This window comes from Bos indicus x Bos taurus, chromosome 16 (genome assembly GCF_003369695.1).
Source record: "Bos indicus x Bos taurus breed Angus x Brahman F1 hybrid chromosome 16, Bos_hybrid_MaternalHap_v2.0, whole genome shotgun sequence".
Taxonomy (NCBI): Eukaryota; Metazoa; Chordata; class Mammalia; order Artiodactyla; family Bovidae; genus Bos; species Bos indicus x Bos taurus.
Window position 1 is genome coordinate 72,915,823 of NC_040091.1, and position 25,459 is coordinate 72,941,281.

The 25,459-nt window shown below is 50.9% G+C and overlaps 1 protein-coding gene across 8 annotated transcripts in view; it reads left to right on the top strand.

Moving 5' to 3' along the window:
- Positions 1–2,804: 2,804 nt before the first annotated feature.
- LAMB3 (laminin subunit beta 3) overlaps positions 2,805–25,459 on the top strand; it is a 48,278-nt gene continuing 25,623 nt past the window's right edge. Inside the window, exons 1-6 of one of the 8 annotated variants that reach the window (XM_027565712.1) lie at positions 2,805–2,849; positions 7,224–7,297; positions 9,059–9,123; positions 10,187–10,341; positions 24,519–24,633; positions 25,118–25,191. In XM_027565712.1, coding sequence (XP_027421513.1) covers positions 9,096–9,123; positions 10,187–10,341; positions 24,519–24,633; positions 25,118–25,191 — 372 coding nt within the window. In that variant the 5' untranslated portion in view covers positions 2,805–2,849; positions 7,224–7,297; positions 9,059–9,095. Of the gene's footprint in view, positions 2,850–3,780; positions 4,730–5,632; positions 6,896–6,928; positions 7,675–9,058; positions 9,124–10,186; positions 10,342–24,518; positions 24,634–25,117; positions 25,192–25,459 lie in introns of those variants that run through there. The other 7 variants (XM_027565708.1, XM_027565711.1, XM_027565710.1 and 4 more) reach the window with 7 other exon arrangements.

Sequence of the window (25,459 nt, forward strand, 5' to 3'; positions counted from 1 at the left end):
GAAAGATGAATCACTTGTAGGTGGACAAAATCTCTCTCCTTCTGAAACATTTTACTTTTTATTTTTTACTGATTGTTCTAGTAAAATAGCCTTATTGTGGAAGATGAGAGCATCAGAGGAACTGTAAAGAGATGAAAAATGTTAACATTTTGGATATTCTCTCCCTGTCCTCTGGGTATTTTTCCTTTTTCTTTTTTAAAATTGAATTATAGTTGATTTACAATATTGTGTCACACACACACACACATATATATGTACACACATATTCTTTTTTTGACTCTTTTCCATGATAGTTTATCACAACATACTGAATCTAGTCCCCTTCACTGTATAGTAAATGCTTGTTATTTTTCTGTTTTATATATAGGAGTGTGCATCTGTTAATCCCATATTCTCAAATGATCCCTTTCCCCTCCTTCCCCTGTGGTAACTGTAAATTTGTTTTCTATGTCTGGATCTGTTTCCATTTTGTAAACAAGTTCCTTTGTACTATTTTTTAGATTCCACGTATGAGTTTATCATGTAATATTTTTCTTTCTCTGTCTGACTGACCTTATTTGGTATGATAATCTCTAAGTGCATTCATGCTGCTGCAAGAATTTCATTCCTTTTTTATAGCTGAGTAATATCCCATTGTACATATGGACTTCTCGGGCTGCTCAATGGTAAAGAAACTGCCGGTCAGTGCAGGAGCCACAGGGACCACAGATTCGATCCCTGGGTCTAGAAGATCCTCTGGAGAAGGAAGTGGCAACCCATTCCAGTATTCTTGCTGGGAAATCCCATGGATAGAAGAGCCTGGTGGGCTGCAGTCCCTGAGGTCACAAAAGCGTCGGACACGGCTTAGCCTAAGCAACAGCAGCAGAAAGCAGAGGCTCCAGAGGGAAAAAGTGCCTTTTCTCTGTCACCCTCAGACTTGCTGGGCAATTGCTCCGAGGTAAGGAACAAGCTGCGGTCCAGACCAGCTTTGACTCCTCTCTTTATCAGGTGTTGGACTCTGGTTTTATTAACTCTTGGAGGCCATAAAACAATGTCGGTTATGCTCCAGCTTGCTCTTCTGCCCTCTGTTTGTAAACACCCCACCCCGTGTCTTTCCCTGTCTAGGAAGGCCAGAAGTGTCACCTTGCTCTCAAGGAACTTAGCTCATCTGGCCCCCTGAGTGCCTCTCTTCCTTTCGGGTCCAGATCATTGCTCTTCGAGAATTTTACTTCGCCCCAAGGAACAGAGTGGAATGGGGGACCCGAGGCCTCCCAGTTGGCCCACTGTCTGGTAAGAGAGCTGTCAGACATCTGGATGGAATGGGGTTTGCTTTTGTTACAAGCAGCTGTGAAGACTGCTGCTCATACCCCAACGCCTGTGTGTGTGACGCACACGTGGGGACAGACTTTGATAGAGCACACGGCCAGCCAGGTACTTTGCTGGGAGTCCTGTATGCAGCGTTCCCTTTGATCTTTACAAGGATCCGTGAGGTGGACTGTTATTTGTCCCATTGGATGCAAGTAGCCTTGGCTGTGCAGAGTCACACAGCTGGTGAGTGAAGAACCAAGACTTTCCAACTTTTCTTTCACTTCCAACTCTAGGCTTTTAAGTGCTATCCTAAGCCACCAGCCCTGAAAGCAGGGCATCCTAAAGCTGGAGGGGGCTTCGAGCATGCTAAGTCGCTTTACTCGTGTCCGACTCTTTGCAACCCTATAGTCTGTAGCCTGCTAGGCTCCTCTGTCCATGGGGTTCTCCAGGCAAGAATACTGGAGTGGATTGCCATGCCTTCCTTTAGGGGATCTTCCCGATCTAGGGATCGAACCAGTGTCTCCTGAGGCTCCTGCGTTCGCAGGCAGATCCTTTACTGCTGAACCACTGGGGAAGCCTGGAGGGGGCTTCGAGGGAGCTTTAAAAACATTGTCAATGTCCCTGCCCCTCTGCCCACCCATTAAATCTCTGGCTGGGGCCTGACCTAAGTATATGATTTTGTAAGTTCTGCAAGTAATTCTGAGGGCAGCCTGGATTGAGAACCGGTAAAATCCAACATGTCTATTTACAAAGGATGAAACTGAGGCCCAGAGCAGGGTTCTCCCAAGTCTGTGCTTTTGTTGAGAAGCAGAAGTGGCATTAGGTCCGGGAGCTGTTCAAGTCCATCCAGAGACCCTATGTGGCCACAAGCACTGAAGGGAAGTGCTGACTCCACACCTTCAGGTGCGGTTGATTCCAGACAAGAAGCCAGACACACCTGTGCCCACTCCCCCTCCAACTGCAAGAGGCTCATTTGTCCGTACTCAACCCTCAGACGCCAGTCTGAACAGTAGGAACCTGAGTTTCTCTTCCTGGTGGCCCTTTTAGGGATGACGTTTGGAATTTTAAAGTCCCCTCTGCTAGCGCAGGGAGCCGATTTCCCGAGGCTGGTTTCCCCTGCCCTCTGACTCTGGTCCCTCTTGGCCATGCCCAGTGGGTCCCGACCTCACCTGTGGCTGCATTTCCCGCATCAGGTATAGCCTCTCTCCTCTCAGCCACGTGGCCAGCTCCACATGGCAAATTTGTGGCCAAAGTGCACAGAGGTTGGACTTAGGTTCTGAGAACCTAGTTCGAGGAGGGCAATGACTGGACCGTAGAGGGAGGGGCGGTGGGGGGTGGAGAGGGGCCGTGGTTTGAGCCAACCCGTCTGAGGAGGCGTGGGTGCTGAGTCACTCAGTCATGTCTGACTCTTTGTGACCCCATGGACTGTACCCCCCAGGCTCCTCAGTCCACAGGATTCTCCAAGCAAGAATATTGGAGTGGGTTGCCATGCCTTCCTCCGGATGGAGATCTCCCCGACCCAGGGATGGAACCCCCATCTCCTATGTCTTCTGCATTGTCAGGTGGGTTCTTTACCACTAGCACCACCTGGGAAAAGCTCGGGAATTTGGGAGGTCAGCAAAAGTGGCAGAGATGCCGAGATATTCCTCCTTCTCGGGGGAGCCGGGAGCCAGCCTTCAACCTCACCACACTGCCGGCTGCACTGGGCTATACCCCTCAGGAGGGGGGGGCATCTGGCAATGCACCCTAGGACCTGGGAGATAGGACCTGGAAGAAACTGGGGCCCTGGGCTCAGAGGAGGGGATTCCCCTTCCTCTGGTGACAGGGGAGTTGTGTCATCCAGTCCTCACATTCTATCTTGTTTGTTTAATCTTGTCAGCAATCCGTGCTAACCTTCTCTGTCCTCCCACCCCTTGTGGGGCCCTCCTGTCCTCACTCAGAGCAGCTTCCTGTTGGCATGATGGGGAGATCCTGCCCATATATGCCAGAGGCTCTGAGATGGGGCAGCTGGAGCCCAGTAACTTCTCCACCTGTGCCCACACAGAAGACACTGTCTGCATGGGAAAACAAACAGAAAGTCACCTCGTGGGGGGTGTTCTGGGTGTTTCTGTAGCATCGGTGTTTTCCCAGGAGTCTCTGGTCCATGTTAGTGCTCCAAAAGCACAATTTTCAGATATCAGGTCCTGATTAGGTTTGGGAAACATCAAGTTCAGAGGCTGGTGGACTCTGGTCAAGGCTTACCAAGTGTGGAGGCAGGGAGTTTGGGCCACTTTAAACTCTAAGTAGTGGTTAAGAAGTTGAAGCTCCAATACTTTGTCCACCTGATGCAAAAAGCCAACTCATTGGAAAAGACCCTGATGCTGGGAAAGATTGAGGAGGAGAAGGGGGTGACAGAGGATGAGATGGTTGGATGGCATCACCAACTCGATGGACATGAGTTTGAGCAAACTCTAGGAGATGGTGAAGGACAGGGAAGCCTGGCGTGCTGCAGTCCATGGGGTCTCAAAGAGTCGTCCATGACTGAGCGCCTGAGTAACGGTGGTGAAGAACCTGAGTGCTGAGCAACTGGTCTGGTTTCCAATGACCACTTACTAGGGGACCAAGTTCTTGAAGATGTACCTCACTGTCCTCATTTTCAAAGAAAGGATGATAAGTATCCACTTCATGGGGACACGGTGAGTATGAAATATGGGGATACATTTACGAGCTTAGAACAGGGCCCAGCGCGCAGCGAGCTCGCCAGAGGATGTCAGCTGTGGTTAACTTCGGCCGACTGCCGGGTCTCTCCCAGACCGCAGGCCTGGGCTGATCGAAGTGCTGCAGGTCTGATGGCCGTTCAGGCTGGGAAGGGGAGGGAGGAGGAAGACGGACTCTGTGGAAGAGAGTCACCCTGCGATGGCAGCCCAGGGCCCTGTTCTGCCTTCTCCGGGTCCCCGCCCGAGGCTGGGCTCCAGCCTGAGTTCAGAAAGCCTGGGTCGGGCCCTGTTCTAAGCTTGTAGATGTATCCCCACATTTCATACTCACCGTGTCCCCATGAAGTGAACACTTATCCTTTCTTTGAAGATGAGGACAGTGAGGTACATCTTCAAGAACTTGGTCCCCTAATAAGTGGTCATTGGAACCCAGACTTTCTGAAACCCTGAGTTCAGGAGGAAGACAGACTCTGTGGAAGAGAGTCACCCCACGATGGCAGCCCAGGGCCCCGTTCTGCCTTCTCCGGGTCCCCGCCCGAGGCTGGGCTCCAGCCTGAGTTCAGAAAGCCCTACCTCTTCTCTCTGCGTGAGGAGTGACCGACTGTCTGGGCGGCTGAGCAGCTGTGGCCGGAGTGTAGACACGCCAGCTTTAGTCACATGGCGGATCCACAGGGCCCTTCCTGGAGCTCACCCAGCCCCACAGACGAGGACTCAGCCATGACTCACTGGGTCCAGGTGGTGCCCGAGCCGTGAGTCACCCGGTGTCCCTTCCTCTTACACCTGGGATTTGGCATTCACGGCCTGGACCAGGTTCTCTTACCTTCTCAACCTCTTCTCTTCTCTTCTCCCTCCTTCCCTCCATTCTTTGCTTCGTAGGCCTTTCTCTCTCACTCATCAGACCCTGGCTGATCGCCCTGGCAACATGGACGGCTTGAGCCTGTCAGATGGGTGATGGAGATGGCAGCTTCTCAGGCCACCCCTGAGATGTCGTGAGGGATGGCGGACAAGCAGGCAGAGGGGGAGACTTGCCTGCCCGGACACGGTGTCGTTTCTGTAACCTGGGGGCGTGTGTGCGTTAGTCTCTCAGTGACATCTGACTCTCTGCGACCCCATGGACTGCAGCCCTCCAGGCTCCTCCGTCCATGGGATTTTCCAGGCAAGAATACTGGAGTGGGTTGCCATTTCCTTCGTCAGGGGATCTTCCCGACCCAGGGGACAAACCCGTGTCTCCTGCACTGCAGGTGGATAATTCTTTACCGCCTGAGTCACCAGATTAATTCTGTCAGCTGCCTCTGCCTTTGGAAGGGGGAGCTAACAGAATTGCTGGATGGACAGACGTGAGTACGAGAGGAACAGGGGGTCAAGGAGAACCCCTTTCCTGAGCATTGGTTCTAATAAGCCAAGGCTCTGGGGAGCTGAGGGTGGGGGCTCTGGGGCAGGATGGTGGGTGGCAGGAGAGGAAGGAGACGTGGAGGGGAGGCTGTCGGAGCAGTGCCCAGCTTGCTTTTAGTCCCTGCCAGGTCCTGCCCTTGCTTCTGCCTCTGTATTAGACTTCTTGTCTCTGAACAAACTGAGTTCTGAAGTTTACGGCCGGTGCCTTGGGCCCTGCTGTCCTGGGGGCTGGGGGGTGGGGGCTAGATCCCCACTGGGAAGTGCTCAGCATCCCCGAGGGGTGAGGCTGGCTGGCTGGGCCCTCCTTGGGGTTTGCCAAAGCAACATCCTGGACTGGGCTGGGAACGCGGAATGGGGTGCAGGGGCCCACACAAAGCAATTGGCTTTCCCCTTTGTGAAGCCAAACCACGCTGGGACCTGCCCTGGCCTGCACCTATTTACCTGGGCTCCTGGCCTCTTAAGGGGAGAGGAGGAGGGGCGTTTAAAGGGCTCAGCCTCCTGCTGCCTGCCCACCCCGCCTGTCTGGGGATCTGGGATGGCAGCAGCTGCTCCTTCTGCTGAGTTAACTATTCCTGAGCTCTTCGTCACATCGTCTTCCTGGCGGTGGGTACAGGACAGAGCTCCATGAGCAGCCAGGCTTCCTGGAAGCCCTGCATTCAGGGAGTTGGCAGGGTGGAGAGAGAGACCAGGCAGGTGGGCTTAAAGCCCCGGGGGTGTGAGCAGTGACCTTTCCCTGCAGGGGGCTGTAGGGCTGTGTGTGTGTTCTTGCTGCAGAGGCAGGGCCCAGGAAGGCCAGCTGCTTGTACTGATCCTGGCTTGTTAAGCCAGATTTTATTGGAATGTTTACACGGGTCAAGACGCTAACATGTACGGCAATGTCCGTTTTTTCATCTAAACGGCTTATTGTCCATTTGCTACTTAGGGTATTTCTCCTGCCTATCTAAATCTCTTGGGCTATATGAAAATCTGAGGGTTAGAAATGCCCAGTTTACCATTTAATCCACAAAATCCTCCATTTTGCCCTGAAGGATTCTCAAACCAGTTTCTTGGACACAACCCTCCAGTTCCTGCTTAGGAGACACTGACAGGCTGGACTAGCTCAATTAGAGTCTCTTTTAATAGAAACTTGGAGGTGACTGTGTCCAAACAATGCCCAGGTAGGCTGTGCCCGGCCAAGATCTGGACTGGGTGTCCTTCCAGATCTCTCTAAAAACCCTCGGACCCTCGCCTGGTGGAGGGGAGGCATGTCCTCCGAGACCAGCCCCTGTCTCTGGTCCTGTGACTGTCATTACAGCCACTCGCAGCCCAAAGCCCCGAACCAGGAGCCGCCCAGCGTCCCACAAAGGCAGCTGTGTTCTCAGGCCTGGCGGGGGCCCAGGGGAAGTCGGTCCAGCTGTGCCTCAGCCCTCCCTTCCCACCCCTTGTGGTCAGATCTGTTTTCTGGCCCTCCGGGCAGGCATTCTTGCCCAGTGGGAAGGGCTGGGAGAGCAGCCTTTCCCTGAGCTGGGAGCCGTGACTCACAGGTAGTTACCTGTCCTTGGGCTCCCTGCCAAGGCTGCGAGGGAGCCAGAGGGGAAACATTTAGAGTTCATGCCTGTTGAGTCCTCCTAAGCTTTTCTTGGGTGGGTTGGGCTCTGACCCCTTCCTGATGAACCAGACCTTTTAATCCCCCCTGCCCCACAAGAAGCAGGGGTTTTCCACTTTTTTGCTTTCCCTTGGGAGGGGTCTGGTGCTTTCCAGGGTCCTCGATGTTTGTGTCTTCTTCCCTTCCAGCTCACTGACAGGTCTGGGGCTGTAATACCCAATATGCAAGCCCTGATCCTTCTGTTCTCTGCATGGTCTTCTGTCCAGGGTGGCCCAGGATCCCGGGAGAGGCTGACCTCTACGAGCCTTGGGAAAGCACCCAGCGCAGCGGCTGTCACAATGTGAGTGGCCATCACCCCCTCACCCCACCGGTCCCCAGGAATCCTGGTCTCCAGTCATCACTCACATTTCCCTGGTGCAACCCCCACCCCCCCACAGCAAGTAGGTGGGCACTGCCGATCTTGCCATGAGGCCTCCGGACCGCCTCCACCTGCCCAGTCCTGTCTGGGGTGGCGGGTGGGGGTGCTGTGACGGCAGACGGGTGTGCCAGCGGCCAGATTCCTGAGTCCCGCCCTGCAGCCGGCGACGCCCAGCCGGGGAGTCTCCAGAGGTGAGGCCGTTGTTTAAAAATTGGGAGCCAGGAGAGGAGACCCCCACATTCAAGGGGAGCGTCTCGGAGAGGTGATCGGGAGAAAGAACAGCAGCAGCACGGAGCAAGGTCTGTTACCTGTCTCATCTGCCCCGTGGGGGCGGGGTGGGCCCAGGCTTGTGTGCCTGGGTGTCTGGGGCCTGGCTGCAGGTCCAGATTCCTTCCTCTTCCTGGGAGCTTCAGCTGAGCCCACTGGGATCCAAAGGCTGGGTGTCGAGTCTGCCACTGTTCGGATTGCTTTCTCCCATCTGATAAGCGTCTCGGTGACTTAGAAGACAGCAGGTTCAGAGCTGGGGCTGGACACAAAGAAGGAAGGAGAGGGTGGGCTGGCCTCTTCTAAGAACTTCTCACAGTGCCTAGTTCCAGGCAGGGAGGGGGCGAGGTTGCAGCCCCTGGAGGAAGCCAGATGATGGGTCTTCCTCTTGGGCCACAATTAGCTTTGTGAGCTCAGGCCACCTGTCTCTTCCCTGGGCCCCTGACTGCTCTGATAGGGGATTGGAGGGAGTTTGAAGCCTCAGGATGTTTGATTTAAAGATGTCAGGGGGTCGCCAGTCCCCACCTGCCCCGTCCTGCCAAATCCCCCATTCCTCCATCCAGGCCGAAAGAATGTGTGGCTGTTGTTGGAGCAGAGTGGGCATCTGATCCGAGGCAGAGGTGGGCGCCCCATGAGCAGGGCGGGGCTTGCCTCAGCAGGGCAGCACCCTGCCTCTAGGACCCTTCGAGTATCACCCCCACCCCAGCCTCCTTCAGAATCCCTGCTCTGTGACCTCCCAAACCCCAGCCCTCCTGTACAGCCCCAGTGCATCAATGGAGACATTTTGAGTTGCTCCCAGTTCACATGAATTCCTCACTCACTTTTTAAACACTTCCAGGCCTCCCTCTCTTTCCCCGTTGTATTCCACAACCTGCTCAGCCTAGAGAAGCGGGCACCACAGTCTCACCCTCAGGGTGGCCGTGGCTGATACTGGAGACCATGCCAACAGCAGGAGAGGGCTCCCCTCCAGGCCACCAGCCTCTTTGAGCCACTCGCTGTTGGGCCTGTAGGTGGGCCAGGGCCTGAGAAAGGCCAATCCTCTTTCCTAGGGTGACATTGAGGCCACAGACTTCTCCTGCAAAGGGCCTAGTCCTTTCTGGCTCCCCAACTTGCTCTGTTGACCATGGGGGGCAGGGCAGGGTTGATCCCTCCCATCTGTTTCAGAGCGGGGAGCTGGAGTCCAGGAGGATGTAGTGACATTCTCCCAGGACAGCCTGGAAGTCACGTGCCAGCTGGGACAGGGGGCCAGGTCTCTAGCGTCTTCCAGGTTTTGGCTATAGATGCGCCTGCTGTTCAGAAGTGTCCTAGACCAAGGCCCTGAGTAAAGGCTTCTGAGAAAACTCGAGCCAGAAACAGCAAAGGGCTAGTGCAACCTAGGGGTCTGTGTGGCTTCACACAGGCTGCTTTGCTCTGCCCCAGGTGAGGTCCTGAGTGGAGGTCGCCTCGTCAACTGAAGATGAGGCCGCTCCTTCTCCTGTATTTTGGTGAGTATCCCTTCCCGTCCTTCTGGGGCCTGTCACACAGCAGAGAGGGGACCAGCCGTGGGTGGGAGGACAGTCTACCAAAGTGTGAACATCACCCATCACCCGGGGTCCTGGGGTTTGGAACACTTATCTACTGGGATGCCCATGAGGTTTCTCTGTCCTGGGGCCTCTGAAGAAGATGAGACTCTTGAAAGGCTCCCAAATGTCTTCTTCCTCCTACCTGAGGGTGGTTCATGGCAGCCCCAGTGCTCTGCTGCTGAATTTATTTTCCATCTTCTCACTCTCTAACTGGTCCCAGAGCCATCATGGCTTGAGTTCTCGATATTCAGGGAGCTGCAGCTGTGAAGTGAAAGTTGCTCAGTTGTGTCCGACTCTTTGTATCTCCATGAACTATACAGTCCATGGAATTCTCCAGGCCAGAATACTGGAGTGGATAGCCTTTCCCTTCTCCAGGGGATCTTCCCAACCCAGAGACTCGAACCCAGGTCTCCTGCATCGCAGGCAGATTCTTTACCAGCTGAGCCACCAGGGAAGCCCAGGAATACTGGAGTGGGTAGCCTATCCCTTCTCCAGGGGATCTTTCAGACCCAGGAATAGAACTGGGGTCTCCTGCGTTGCAGGCGGATTCTTTACCAGCTGGTTATTTGCAAAGTGTGACAGCGTGAGTTTTAGAGATAAAGGAGCAGACAGAATGAAAGTCTCTCCCTGTGTCCCCCAGACGGCCAGCAGCCAGCGCTGCTCCATTAACAGGCGAGGAGAGCTGTGGCCAAGCGTGTGTCTGTAGCTCAATTCTAAAAGCCACATATGGATGCCACATTTCAGGATCAACTTCTACTTTTTTAAAGCTGAGAGTTACAGACTATAAAATCAGCTTTTTTAAAAAACCAAACAGCACCAGGATTGCAACCGTTCCCACCACCAGCGGGTCAGAGCATGAAGGCAAGGAAGAGGGTCTAGCCCTGCCAATGGATGACTGCTTCCTTGGGGGGCACTGGGGTGGCCGGCTAGACTGCCCTCTCTTTAGGCTGTGCCCAAGCACCCCCTAAGCCCCTTGTGATTTCAGGCTTGCCCAGCCTCCTGTGTGCCCAGCAAGCATGCTCCCGTGGGGCCTGCTATCCACCCGTTGGGGACCTGCTCATAGGGAGGACCCGGTTTCTCCGAGCTTCATCCACCTGTGGCCTGACCAAGCCTGAGACCTACTGCGCCCAATATGGTGAGGTAGGTTCTTCCTCCACGGCCTCCAGGGGTTGGAAGAGGGCGAGCTGGGGGTATGCAAGGAGCCCGCCACCTGTTCACTGAACACTTAGAGTGGACTAGGTGTGGGCCCAGCCCCATGCACTGTGGGGAATGTAAGCAAAGCATAAGGCAGGATCTCTGCCTCTCAGGAATTTCCACCTTCGATGGGCAAGAGAAAAACATACTCAAAATGACTTATAACTGAACAGCTCCTTTTCCTCTTTTGCTTAATAAAGCTGGAGTTTTTCTCAGCCCTTGGGCCTGGGCAGGATAGTCGCTCAAATCTGGGGCATAAGCAGTAGATCAAGACCAGTCCTTTAGGTGTGTGGAGGGTGAGGTGCCAGCTTTGACGGACGGAGTCAAGGCTGGTGGCACACAGATGCTGGGATGTGTGCATGGCTTGTCTTCTTGCCAGAGCGGGAATGGAGCTGTGCCCTGGCCACTCTCTGCTGCCTTCTCTTCTGCCCATGTTGGGCTAAGGGTGGGGCTGGAGCTACCGGAAGACTGTGTGATTGTAGGCTGGAGGCTGTCCTTCTGGGTTTTCTAATTGTCATGTGTGAAGAGCCAACCTGTTTACCTCCCGTCTCTGCATGTTTGGTCTGCATGTTTCACCACCCTGGGTGAAGCGGGAGGCTTTATTTATTTATTTATTTTGCAGAATTTCCTTTTAATTAAAATTTTTTTTGTGTGTGTGGGATGGATTGGGAGATTGAGATTGAGATAGATACACAACTGTGTATAAAGCAGGTAACTGATGAGAACTGACTGTGCAGCACAGGGAGCTCTACTCAGTGTTCTGTGATGACCTAAATGGGAAGGAAATCCAAAAAAGAGGGGATACATGTGCGTGTTCATATCGCTGACTCACTTAGCTGTATAGCAGAAACGAACACAACACTGTCAAGAAAGCATCCTCCAGTGAAAATTAATAAACATATTTTTGGAAGGATAGTTGCTTAATAATGTTGTGTTAGTTTCGGGTTAGAGCAAAGTGATTCAGTTATCGTCTTTTTTTTAGTTTCTTTTCCATTATAGGCTATTTTAAGACATTGAGCATAGTTCCCTGTGGTATACAGTAAGTCCCTACAGTAAGTTGGTTATCTGTTTTATACCCATCAGTGTGTATCTGTTAATCCCAAGCTCCTAAATTATCCTTCCCCCTGGGAAAATATTCAAATTGCCATTAAAGGACACAGATCGGTGAGGTAAAGCAAAGGGACTTGGGGTTAGCAAGAAGGCTCAGCGGTTGAGCTGATAAGGAGCCCAGCTGAGCAAATCCAGGCATTGGAACGCTTGGCTTATTTAAGCAACTGATTTGTTTTTCAAAGAGCCACTGTGATTTTCCTGCTTTCCTTCTGGGCCTTTCTGGTAGGAACTTTGCTTTTCTTTTCCCTTCAGTAAGTTTGAGGTCTTTCATTGCTCCTTGTGTTGCCCAAGGTGGAAATCACCCAGTGTTTGCTTGTTTCCCAGCTGCCTGTCTCATTTGGCCTTTTTTTTTTTTTTTGGCCCTCAATACACAGATTTGGACAAAGGAAAGAGGGAGGAAGTCGTTTTCCCTCGAGTCCCTGCATCTTTGGCATTAAAAAGACAGAGCAAGAAAGGGAGTGAGCGGCTGATGGCCCAAAGGCAGCTTGGGGTGTCTGCGGTTCCCTCTCTCTCAGCGCTCCTTGTCCTCAGGGCCATGCCTGGCGTCTGACCCCACCTCTGGCCTCACTGCTCCCTTAGCCTCCTGTGTCCTCTTGGCCGCTTGTGATCATAGATGGCACTGGGTCCTGGCTTTGGAGGTGTTGCGCGGAGGTGGCTGTGGTTTCTGCACCTCACCCACTTGGATGTGAGAAAGCCCATCTGACAGTGTTGGGAAAGACAGCCAGCAGCAGGCGAGTCCTCCCTGTGGGCCTAGATTACTCCACCGGCATCAGGGAACCTGGCAGTGGGGAGCTCTCCAGACAACAGAATGAGTCCAGCTGCCTCCTTCCCACTCACCCTCCAATTTTGTACCACTGAGCCATGTCTAAAATTTTCAGGGTGTCCTCTGCTGGGTCCTCTCTTTGGGTGGAGCCACCTTCAGGGATGGGAATCAGGCAGGGATCTGAGGCTGCTGAGAGAGGCTCAGTACCAGGCGTGCCTGGACAGCCGCCCTCCCTCTAGGCCACACTCCATCCTGTCCTGCCCTCTGCCTCTCTCAAATGCCCCAGGGAGCTAACTGCCTCCCCTGCACTTAAGCAGCAGTTTGAGAACACGTGGGAGCTTGCAGAAGAGAAGGCTAGACTTTTGCAACCCAGGGGATGGATAAACCTCAGCTATTTTGCTGCTGTGAAAGTTGAGATGCATTGGTTCTTTCTTCCCCTTGTCTACCAGGGGGAATACATCCATGTAACCTATCGGAAGAGGAGAGGAAGGGCATCTTGAGTGCAGTGTGTAGCCCAAAGTCTGCCACTAACTCATGGTGTGATCTTGGGCAAAAGATCACCCCCTCTAAATCTCGCTTTCCTCTTCCATGAACGAGTGTTAGACCAATGGTCTTTCGTGTCGCTCTTTGCTCCAGTTTTCTTTGGGAATGAGCTGACCGTGGGGAACCAGCTTCTCTCCCCCACCTGCCTCCTCTCCGCCTTGTCTGATTTCTCTTTCCTTCTTTCTCCCCGGCCTCCCCTCCCAGAGGCCATTGGTTGCCTGTAGTGAAGACATACATGAAGGCATGGATACTCCTCTGTCCGAGTGGACCCTGAACCCTCCCCGGGCACACGGGTGGCTGTGTGATGAAAATTAGGAATCCAGATACAACTCTGATGAGTTCTAATTTCAGTTTTTAAGTTTATTTTTATTACTAAACGATATTATTGTAAAGCTATAGTTTATTGAGCACATATTATATGTCTCAGGCATTAGACTGAGTCCGTTTTATATAAATTATCTCAATTAATTTTCACAGTGCTCCATGAGGTAGCTCTTATTATCCCCATCCCCATGGGAAGGTCTGGGTGTGTGCTGGGATTCCCTGATGGAAATGCATAGGAACTGAGTTTTCTGAGTGGCTAGAGATGGTGCTGCAGTGGCCAGGCCCAGCTGGAGAGGAGGGCGGCATGGTACAAAGCTGCCTTGCCAAGGCCTGCCCCTCAGCCCCAACCTCCCCATCCCTCTCTGCCAGCCCCTCCTGCCACATATACACCTTAGTTAAGTCAGAGCCCCCGGTTAGCGCCTCTGTTCTAGTTTCTTGCAGGGGTGACATGGTGGGCCCTGAGCCCAGCAGAAATCACCCGGCCCCTGCTGCCTGCCTGCCTTCTGGGGTGACGTAAACGCAAGTGCACTAGGGATTTATGACTCTTGGACATTGTAGCATTGCTCGCTGCCCCCTGGCAACTCTGGGGAAACTCAGGGGCAGTGGGGACGCCTTCCAGTTCCAAAACGGCCTCTCCCAGCTCCTGACCTCAGAGCATGGCTGCTTTCTCCTGGGCCAGTCTTAGCCTGTCGGCCCATCGCCTCTTCTGCCTACTTTTGTCTCACTGGCTTCATCCTATTGGCCTTCGTGTCCATACTGCAGCCTTGACAAAGGACTTAGGACTCGGCCAGCTTTGCCTTGTCCCCCAACGCCCTGCCCAGCTTTGCTGTTCTGGGTCTCCCTGCCTTGACTACCCATTAACTGTCCGGACTTGAACCCAGACTGGTCTTTACCGAAACTGGCTCTCTCTCTTCCAGCTCCTAGGTAACCTCTGGGTAAACTCACTATACCCTTTCCCCCTAAAGCCCAAGGCATGGATGAAAATGTCTGTGATGTCTCCATACCCTCATTTCCTTCTGTGCTTTCCCCAAGCCGTCGATCCTCATTTGAAAAGGGGAGGGATGATAGCACCCACTTCAGTGAGTTGCTGTGTTCGCACATACTGAGTTCCTTCTGCCGTGTCCAACTCTTTGTGACCCCATGGACTGTAGCCCTCCAGGCTCCTCTGTCCACGGCATTCTTCAGGCAAGAATACTGGAGTGGGTTGCCATGCCCTCCTCCAGGGTTGTGTGGACCACATAAAAAAAGGAGCCAAGTGACCATGGGCCTGGTGTCTGGAAGGGGCTACATGTCCCAGCCCTTTGCCCACTGGCCTCCCGGGACCTGTGTCTGCATGCAGAGGCTGCCCCACCTGTCAATCATTCTCCTGAGCACTTCTCAGATCAGGACGTGCAGTTGCATAATTATTGAAGTCAACCTGCCCTTGGGCTGGCCCACTGACCACCGCACATCTGATTTTCAGTCTGGCTGCTGGATAACCCAGAGGCAGTCGTGGTTAGTGAAGTCTCCTGATGGGGGGTGAAGACTTTCTAGGTCTGGTCCTGTCTCTGACACTTAGAAGAGGAATGTGACCTTGAGAAGGTCATGGCTTCTGTCTAGACCGCCATTTCCCCATTCATGAAATGAGGGAATTAGTCAGCCTTTGTTGGTTCAGCTCTCACACGTGTGCCAGGCTTCTGGCTGGGCTGCATGTGACCCTGAGGGTCAGCCATGATCTCTGCCAGGTGGGCCCTGGCAGGGGCTGAGCCATGACCTTCAGTCCTCTCTGGGCTGGTGCACGCTGCTTGGGGAACAGAGGGGTTTTGCTTGGAAGCTTTCCAGCCCTGATTTCTGCTCTTGACAAAGTCTTCTCCAATGTTGTGTCTGTTCCCTTAGATGCTTTATTTATCCCCCACTCCCTCCCTTTCTGGGGGAAAACTTAATTATCCAGCTGCCTTAATAACAGTCTTACACAGTGCATTCCTCAGGTTAATTAGCTGTGTAAACCAAACAGCTGTCATTTTTATCTCTTGGAAACAAGCTGAGGACCAGTAGCCAGTTGACATCCCTTCCTCTTAACACACACACACACACACCCCACATAAGCACACTCACACCCACAGGCACACACCCAACAACCACTGCCTTTCTGTGTTTGACAGATATCTGTTTTCTTGACCTCTGGCATGGCTAACGTGTACACAGAGAATGTGAGAATGTGTTCAAATCCATCCTGAGGTCCTTGTCCTCTGCTCATAGAGGACTTTGAGCCTGTCTCTGACCAAAATATCTGCCCTCCTGTTTCCCAGGAGATCTTAGCAGATCTGAAACTTTCAAATCTCCTGCCATTGTGAATCTTCATTAGGATGAAACATCGTTGAGTTCTTTGTTTAAAATACAGATGCCCTTGGGAATGGCGTCATATTAATCTATCATCATTTATATTTCAACAAGGGTTTGCTTATCAGAAAATTAGCTGTGGCTTTTGCAAAGGATCCCAAGAGAATGAGACCAAGAATGAGTAACTTTAGAAGAGATAGCAGAAAATGAAAAAGATCACTGCGGGAAAGAGTCGCTATCAGAGGGAAGCAAAACTTGGGATGTGGAACGTGAAATTTGGGGGTCCTGGTTACCAGCTTTGGACTGGGGAGTGCGTCTTGTGGGGTTAAAAGGAGGGAAGGGAGTAAAAAGGTGAGATGGAAACCTGAACACAAACTTGGGCAGCCTCACGACTTTGTTGGCCTGGCCTCTCACACCGCTGCTTCTTGAATCAGGTCCCTAGAAGCTCTCTGCCCTTGCTCCTTTGCCCTCAGCGGTGAAAGGAACCACTGTCAATGGTAGAACTTTCAGAGGTCCAGGAATGCAAACCAACAGTCTGCACTCAGGTCTAGGAGGACACCTCTGTTTCTGGAGAAGTCTGGGCGGGGGGTGAGGCTGCCCTTACTAGGGGAGAAGAGAAGGAGCATCCTGAAAACCACCTCTAGTCCCTGCAATGACCCATGGTTGTCACGTGACTGCTGTGTCCCTCGAAGCCCTACAGGATGAGAAGGTTTGGAGACAGAGCGCCTGGGAGAGGAATTCCTGCTGCTTCTCTTCCTAGTCTTGCGGATTTGGACACATTTCTTAGCTTCTCTAGGACTTGCCTTCCTAATCTGTCAAATGAAGATACCCACTTTGGATCCAATATGCCTACCTCAGAGATTTTGGAAGGATAAAATGAGATAATGTATGTGTCATGCTCAGGTCAGAGTCTCAGTTCAGTTCAGTTGCTCAGTCGTGTCTGACTCTTTGCGACCCCATGGACTGCAGCACACCAGGCCTCCCTGTCCATCACCAACTCCCAGAGCTTACTCAAACTCATATCCATCGAGTCAGCGATGCCATCCAACCATCTGTCCTCTGTGGTCCCCTTCTCCTCCTGCCATCAATCTTTCCCAGCATCAGGGTCTTTCCCAGTGAGTCAGCTCTTTGCATCAGGTGGCCAAAGGATTGAAGTTTCAGCTTCAACATCAGTCCTTCCAATGAATATTCAGGACTGAATTCCTTTAGGATGGACTGGTTGGATCTCCTTGCAGTCTAAGGGACTTTCAAGACCCAACTGTGGTGCTGGACTCTCCAACACCACAGTTCAAAAACATCAATTCTTTGTCACTCAGCTTTATGGTCCAACTCTCACATCCATACATGACCACTGAAAGAACCATAGACTTGACTAGATGGACCTTTGTTGGCAAAGTAATGTCTCTGCTTTTTAATATGCTATATAGGTTGGTCATAGCTTTTCTTCCAAGGAGCAAGCATCTTTTAATTTCATGGTTGCAGTCACCATCTGCAGTGATTTCAGAGCTCCCAAAAATAAAGTCAGCCACTGTTTCCATTGTTTCTCCACCTATTTGCCATGAAGTGGTGGGACCGGATGCCACGATCTTAGTTTTTATCTGAATGTTGAGTTTTAAGCCAACTTTTTCACTTTCCTCTTTCACTTTCATCAAGAGGCTCTTTAGTTCTTCTTCACTTTCTTCCATAAGGGTGGTGTCATCTGTGTATCTCAGGTTATTGATATTTCTTTCGGCAGTCTTGATTCCAGCTTGTGCTTCATCCAGCCTGGTATTTCACAGGATGTACTCTGCATATAAGTTAAATAAGCAGGGTGATAATATACAGCCTTGACATACTCCTTTCCCAATTTAGAACTAGTTTGTTGTTCCATGTCCAGTTTTACCTGTTGCTTCTTGAGCAGCATACAGATTTCTCAAGAGGCAGGTCAGGTGTTCTGTTTTCCCATCTCTTGAAGAATTTTCCACAGTTTGTTGCGATCCACACAGTCAAAGGCTTTGGCGTAGTCAATAAAACAGAAGTAGATGTTTTTCTGTACCTCTCTTGCTTTTTTGATGATCCAGTGGATGTTGGTAACTTGATCTCTGGTTCCTCTGCCTTTTCTAAATCCATCTTGAACATCTGGAAGTTCGTGGTTCACATATTGCTGAAGCCTGGCTTGGAGAATTTTGAGCATTACTTTGCTAGTGTGTGAGATAAGTGCAGTTCTGTGGTAGTTTGAACATTCTTTGGCATTGCCTTACTTTGGGATTGGAATGAAAACTGACCTTTTCCAGTCCTGTGGCCATTGCTGGGTTTTCCAAATTTGCTGTCATATTGAGTGCAGCACTTTCAAAGCATCATCTTTTAGGATTTGAAATAGCTCAACTGGAATCCCATCACCTCCACTTTGTTCATGGTGATGCTTCCTAAGGCCCACTTGACTTCACATTCCCAGATGTCTGGCTCTAGGTGAGTGATCACACCGTTATGGTTATCTGGGTCATGAAGATCTTTCTTGTATAGCTCTTCTGTGTATTCTTGCCGCCTTTTCTTAATATCTTCTGCTTCTGTTAGGTCCATACCATTTCTGTCCTTTATTGTGCCCATCTTTGCATGAAATACTCCCTTGGTATCACTAATTTTCTTGAAGAGATCTCTAGCCTTTCCCATTCTATTGTTTTCCTCTATTTCTTTGCACTGATCACCGAGGAAGGCTTTCTTATCTCTCCTTGCTATTCTTTGGAACTCTGCATTCAGATGCTTATATCTTTCCTTTTCTCCTTTGCCTTTACCTTTTCTTCTTTTCTCAGCTATTATACTCATGCAGTGTAATTTTGCAGTGTTGTGGTATTCATCATTTTGGTCATCGGCTTCAGAACTGAGCTTTCTGAACTTGGTTTCGATGGAGATAAGAGCTGTACTGAGTTAAGGCTTTGGTCAAGATGTTAGTTTATGACAGTGCTTCATAGCACTGGGGCTCCACTCCCACCTGGCCCCAAAACAGGCCCTGATTTTTCACCTTTGCTGGCAATATCCATTGACATATAAATGATGAGGCTTGTGGATCAGAGGAGCTTCCCAGGTGGCTCAGTGGCAAAGAATCTGCCTGCCAAGTAGGAGATTCAGGAGACGCCAGTTTGATCCCTGGGTCAGGAAGATCTCCTGGAGTAGGAAATAGTAGCCCACTCCAGCATTCTTACCTGGGAAATCCCATGGATAGAGGAACCTGCTGGGCTACAGTCCATGGGGTCGCAAAGGGTCGGACATGAGTGAGCACGCACGCACACACACACACACACATAGATCACAGTGGGAGTCTAGTGGAGACTAGTCTCGTCTTGCTGACCAAGGCCTTCAGGGTCCGTCTTTCCCTGCTCACTTTGCTGGGAAGAGTGCTTCTCCAGCACCATGTTTGGCCAACGTCTTATTTTTCTCTTGCTTCTTTTGCATTCTTGTTTGGAGTGTCTTTAACCTCTGAGCAGATAAGCTGGAGTTGGGGAGAATTCTAATAACATGTTAGAGCAAGAAGGAGCTTCATTATCTCATCCCACCCCTGCACTTTACCAATGAGGGAGCTGAAGTGGAGGGAATGTCTTATATGCAGCTGCATTTTTTTTTTTTTTGGATTCCGGCTGTCTTTCTTTTGGCCCTGGCTGACAGCCATGACCCTGACTCCAGCTCCTTAGATGGACATAGGCCGTCTCTGACTTGCTCGGGGGGAGGGAGCTGGCCATGGCTAAGCAGAGCCTGTTTTCCCATTTCCCTGCAGAATTCGCTCCCTTTTCTGCTAAGACACAGAGCTTTGATTTGCCTTGCCTTCCTTGTTCCACCCTCTCCACTGTGATTGAGGCTCCCGCTGTCTCATTTGCCCTCCCATAGTTCTCTGGTTTGTCTTCCAGCCAGACTGCTGAGCTTCTAGAAAGCTCCAGGATAAGGGAAGAGGCCCAGCCTTTCCAGACAGAGAATGAGCAGGAGCCAAGCTGGCTGGAGGCCTGACAGACTGAATGGATAATAACGCTGCGTCTCTGAGGTAGTCCAGCCAGGGGAGTGCTGGCCAAATGACCCTGGAGAGGGAGGCAGCTGCGGCTGGGAGCTTCCATCTCTGGGAGAGGCAGAGGCATGTAGCACACACGAGGGGAAGGGCCTTGTGTTGAGAATCTCTCTCTCTTTCACACACACACACTCACTCATACTCACACACACACTCTTACACACATACTGCATGTAGACGTACAGGAATAAAATGGAAAGGGAAACTGAGGCCCAGAAAGAGAAGGAATTGGCAGCCTGTCTTCATGCGGGCTTGTGCCATAAGCCACCCTATTTCAGGTCTCCTTCCCTCTGGTTGGTTGACAAGCAGAGCTGCTTAAAATACCTGTCCCAAGCCTGGAGGCTTAGGCTGTGTCTGAGGATTGAGATAAACCCCTCCTTTAGCTACGTTACTGTGATGAAGGCACATAGGTGTTCAGCTCATGAGCCCATCTGATCCATCATCACTGTCTATACATGTGGAGGCAGGTGGCGGAGGCCTGGGGTGCCCCAGACTGACTGTGAAGACAGGGAGCACACAGGGTGGCAAGACCATGCTGAGTATCCTGGGCCTTTTGAGTTTGTTTAAAACAAGGCCTGGATATAAAAGTTAATATATATTCAAGGCATTGAAAGTTATTAAAAAATAACTAAGAAAAAAAAGTTACCTGTAATCCCGTTTCCCAGAGGTAATTAGGTTAAGCTGTATGCAGCTGCCATTTTTGTGGGTCAAGATAGCTCAATATTAGCCATTTCGTTTGGTTCAACCTAATATATTGGTGCACTGCCTTCTACCTACTGATTCCTTAAAAAATGTGGATTTGTGATCATGATGTATATACAAGCTTCTGCCCAACTTTTTTCATAAAACATTATCATTTTTTTTCATAAAACATTGTAAGCATTTCCCCCATGCAATTAAAATCTTTCTGTCAACAGTCTTTTGAAAAGTTACATAATATTCCATCATTTAATATCAAGGGCATTTGCTGAGTCCCAGGTTGGGTTGTTCTAGCTCCCGTGTCCCATGGCCCAAGGAAAAAAAGAGCCTTGTCTCTGGCACTCTCTTGGCCAGAGAACAGGCTGGGATCCGTTCCCAGCAAGCCCAGAGGAGCTCGGATGACAGGTCACCGGAAGGCAGCTGGCCCCTGTCTCTCCACGGGACACGTGCTGAGCTCAGACAGAGGACGGGCGGTGGAGAAGTTTGCCTCTGGGAGGCCAGGCAAAGTGGGGAGGAGGGTGTGCCTGCTGCCAGGGACCAGAATAGGATCCTAGAGGAGACTCAGATGCCAGTAAGAGGCGGCTTTTGCCCAGAAAGGATTATTTTAAGTGCTCAGGTATTTGTGTTAGCCGCTGACATACGTGCAGTCTCCGCGCTAACTGAGTGAGGTTAGCCTGACAAACTAGCTTTCTTCCCAGAGCATTTTCTCTGCTGTGGTCAGCCTCAGGGTGACCTGAGCCCTGTGGGTGAGACAGAGATGGTCACCCTTGACCGTACTTCCTTGCTGCAATGTCAGTGCACCCAAATGGTTTCCTAGTGGAGAAGAGAGGATGGCAGAGAGGGAGGGATGGAGGGGAGGAGAGAGAGAGAAGAGGAGGAGAGGAGGAGAAGAGAAGGGCGTGGGGAGGGATCCTGTCTGGCGCTGGTGCCGGCACTAGCCATCAGTCATCGGGAAAGTCACAGAGCCTCTTGGAGCCTCAGTCTTCTCACACCTACAATGGGAATAATATTACACGTAGGGTGGTTGTCAGGCTTAAATAGGTTATTGCACTGAAACTCTTGATACAGTACCTAGCATGTGGTCGGCACTCCAGTCATTTCATGTTGATTTTGGTCATGTCCTCACTCTCTCACACCTCTCTTTAAACTCAGGAAGGGAGGGTCAAGCAATAATATAAATGAAAGTGCGAGCCTTTCCTGAGCATTTCCTGCTGCTGCTGCTAAGTCGCTTCAGGCGTGTCTGACTCTGTGCGGCCCCATAGACAGCAGCCCACCAGGCTCTGCTGTCCCTGGAATCCTCCAGGCAAGAACACTGGAGTGGGTTGCCATTGCCTTCTCCGTGAGCATTTACTATTCATTCCAGAAGTATTTACAGAGGACCTACTAAGTGCTGGGCACTTTGCTGAGCAACTGGAATACAGCATAAAGGAAAGTAAGTTCTGCCCTTGTGGAGTCCACATTCTAACAGGGGGAGGCAGATGGCAAATAAACACTGGGAGCAAACGCACGGACACTAAATGAACAGCTTGTCAAGTGGAGATCTTACTGTGAGGAAGAATGTAGCCCGGCAAAGGATGGACAGTGGCTGCTGTTTTATATAAGGCGCGCGTGCCAGCCATTATGTGAGCACTAAACATCTCCCCACAGTATTTTAAGTACTTCATAATCATTTAAAATTCTTTTTCATTACAGTTTATCGTAGGATATTGACTATAGTTCCCTGTGCTATACAGCAGGGCCTTGTTTATCTGTTTTCTATGTAATAGTTTGTATCTGCTAGTCCCAAACTGCTAATTTAACCCTCCCCCCACCCCACCTTTCCCCTTTGGTAACCATAAGTCTACTCCCTATGTCTGTGAGTCCATTTCCATTTTGTAAATAGGTTCATTTATATCATACCAAAATTATAGTTTAATAAAGCACTTAAGGAAGTGATGAGGACACCTTCAAGCTCCAGGAAGGGGACAATCCTCTTGTTTTGCAGATTGGTGGTGGGAGCTGGAAAATGGGGTGGGAAGCAGAGGCTCACAGAGCCAGGACTCCTGGCTCCCCTCCAGGCTTCATCCACTGTTCCAGGCTTTGCTCAGTGGCGCTGGGGGAAGAGCAATGTTGGGTGAAGAGTTTCTGTAACTCAAGGCACAGACTTGACACGTTAACTCTTCCCTTCGGGACTGAGCTGTCAGCTCCACAGGTTCAGCATGTCTGCTGAACATGTGGGTCATGTTCAGATGGTCCACATGTTCAGAATCCCAGAACACCCATTCTGATGGGTCTGATGACTGAGCTGTCAGCTTCACAGGTTCAGCATGTCTGCTGAACATGTGGGTCATGTTCAGATGATCCACATGTTCAGAATCCCAGAATCCCAGAACACCCATTCTGATGGATCATCCTCCCCAGCTTAGGGCCTTCCCTGGATGGGACCAAGGTTCAGGGGCTGCAAAGCCTCAGAGACGGCTTCCTGAGCTTTCTCCTGGTTCTGCTGGGTGGAGGCTTAGGGGAAACAGAGGCAAGGGGTGTGGGGAGGTACCATCGCCTCTGCCCAGAAGGACTTGCAATTCAGGGAGGTTCTCGTCCAAGCCTTGCTTTAACATGCACGTTAATCTGGAGCCCTCTGAAAAGTGTTCTTTCTGCTGGACACAAGGTTTGGGACCGTGGTTACTCAGAGAAAACAGGTTGTATGTGTGTTGCATGAAGAACCTAGGCAAGGTCATGATGTCTCAGTGGTGTGTGTGTGCGTGTATGCGCCAGGGCAAACACATGCAAACATATGCAAGTGTATGCACATTCACACATTATGGACAAATTAAAAGAACAAGGGCCAATCCTCTGGCTGTGTTCTTTTCCTTGATGATCTCTGCCCTGCTCTGGAGCCCATGGGGTTCAGTTCAGTCTCTTGTCTCACTCCAGGGTATGGGCAGACCAAGGAAGGTTATGTTTTGGGGGGACCTCCCTGGTGAGGCTGTTTCCTCCTTGGCTGCCCACTTTAACCCAGATCTTCATGGGGAAGACACCCTGCCTTCAGCCCCAAGGCTGCAGACTTCCTCTGCCTTCCTGACCTTGGGACACCTGCCTACAAAGCTCCATCTGGTTGGACATCCTGGGCTTCTCTCCTGTGGGTCAGTTCAGTTCAGTTCAGTCACTCAGTCATGTCTGACTCTTTGCGACTCCACGGACTGCAACGCCCCAAGCCTCCCTGTCCATCACCAACTCCCAGAGTTTACTCAAATTCATGTCCATTGCATCGGTGATGCCATCCAACCATCTATCCTCTGTTGTCTTCAATCTTTCCCAGCATTAGGGTCTTTTCCAGTGAGTCAGTTCTTCACATCAAGTGGCCAAAGTATTGGAGTTTCAGCTTCAGCATCAGTCCTTCCAATGAATATTCAGGACTGATTTCCTTTAGGATTGACTGATTGGATCTTCTTGGAGTCCAGGGGACTCTCAAGAGTCTCCTCCAACACCACAGTTCAAAAGCATCAGTTCTTCGGTGCTCAGCTTTCTTTATAGTCCAACTCTCACATCCATACATGACTCCTGTGGGTAGGGGATGCCAAACTGGGAAAGATCCTAAAGTCACAGATGTCAAGTGCTGGAAGGCCTCTAAGATCATCTAAATGGTACTAGAATGTTGGCTTCCTGATGGCTGGGTCTTTATTTTGTTCACTATTACAACTCCAGAGCCCAGAGCAGGGTCTAGGATGTAGTATGGCCTTAATGAATATTGTCAAATGATTGAATGACTCTACTTCAATATCCACTCAATTGACAGAGGAGAACTAAGACTGAACCCCAAATTCCCTTGTCCTTTTTTCCTGTCCCCTTTCCTAATCCTAAGAAACTCCACTTTCCCCAGGCTGCCAGGATTCAGTGAGATGAGTGATAGAACTCTCTAGCCTACACCTAGGACGTGGTGGTGGTAGTTTGGTCACTGAGTCATGTCTGAGCCCGTGGACTGTAGCCTGCTAGGCTACTAAATCGACGTGAGCTTCTCCTTCTTTCTTCTTTTTGCCCTTAGCACTCTTTGCACATTTCTCTCTGAGGCAAGGTCATATACAAAAATTAAGTTTTTACAGCCTCATACCTCTCTCCCAATGACAGCATCTATTTACTATTTATCTAGCTATGTGTTGGGGGCTGACACAGAGGACTTAAATGGAAAGATGACCAGTTAGTCTTGTTTTGAGAGGCCGGTCGTTCTAAATGTATTAATGAAATCCATGAATCCCTTAGGGGAGCATTTCCATGGAGAGAATGCTCTGGGCTCTCAGTATACACAGGGAGAATTCCCAGTACACAAAGGCCCCACCTGTGAGTCTCTGATGTCTTCCGCAGTGGCAGATGAAATGCTGCAAGTGTGACTCCAGGGTGGCTCACAATTACAACAGTCACCAAGTGGAGAACGTGGTTTCATCCTCGGGCCCCACGCGCTGGTGGCAGTCACAGAACGGTAAGCGCCTGCCACCACCTCCACGTGCAGGGTGCCCTGGGGCCCTTTGGGTTTTCCCATGGCTTTCTTATGGTGGTGGGACACGGGTGGCTGGTGAGCAGAACCTTCTGTCTTTGTATTTGAGGCCTTTCGGATGTTGTAGGTAGAAGAATTTATTGGAGGTTAATGAAAAGGTAAGAAGAGAGAGAAATGCCTTCATTTCATCCTACTTGGTCGCAGTGGGCTTGCTGAAGGAACTGGGCTTTGGGAACAGATCTGTGTTGGGCTGAGGAGTTGAAAGTCTAAAGGTTTTAAAGACATCAAGGGACAGTGGGAAGGAAATTTGGCCGAGAAGACATGGGATCTTGAATAGGTGCTATACGTAGAAACGTACTGGCACCACGCCTCTCTGAGAGGGAGATGGGAAAATCAGAGTTAGATTTCCTGGAGCCTGGGAAGGTAGACAGTCTCTGCTCTAAAGTTCCTGGGTTTTGTGTCTTTCCAGATGTGAGCCCTGTCTTTCTGCAGCTGGACCTGGACAGGAAATTCCAGCTTCAGGACATCATGATGGATTTTAAGGTGTGTTTCCTGGGTATGGCAGTGGGTAGGAGAGGGGGACTCTGGGCCACGTGGGCTTGGACTCATGGGGAGCTCAGGCTGGAGGTGATGGTACCACATGCGGGGTGGGTCTCCCTTCCTCAGGTTGGGGCAACACTTAACCCTGAGCCTATATCATGGTGACAGCAGAAGTACCACTTCCGGGAGATCAGTGGCACCTCCAGGCCCCCTCTGTCCTCTACCTTTCTGCACCTCCCATCCTCAGCCCATCTAATTAATTCAGCTCTTC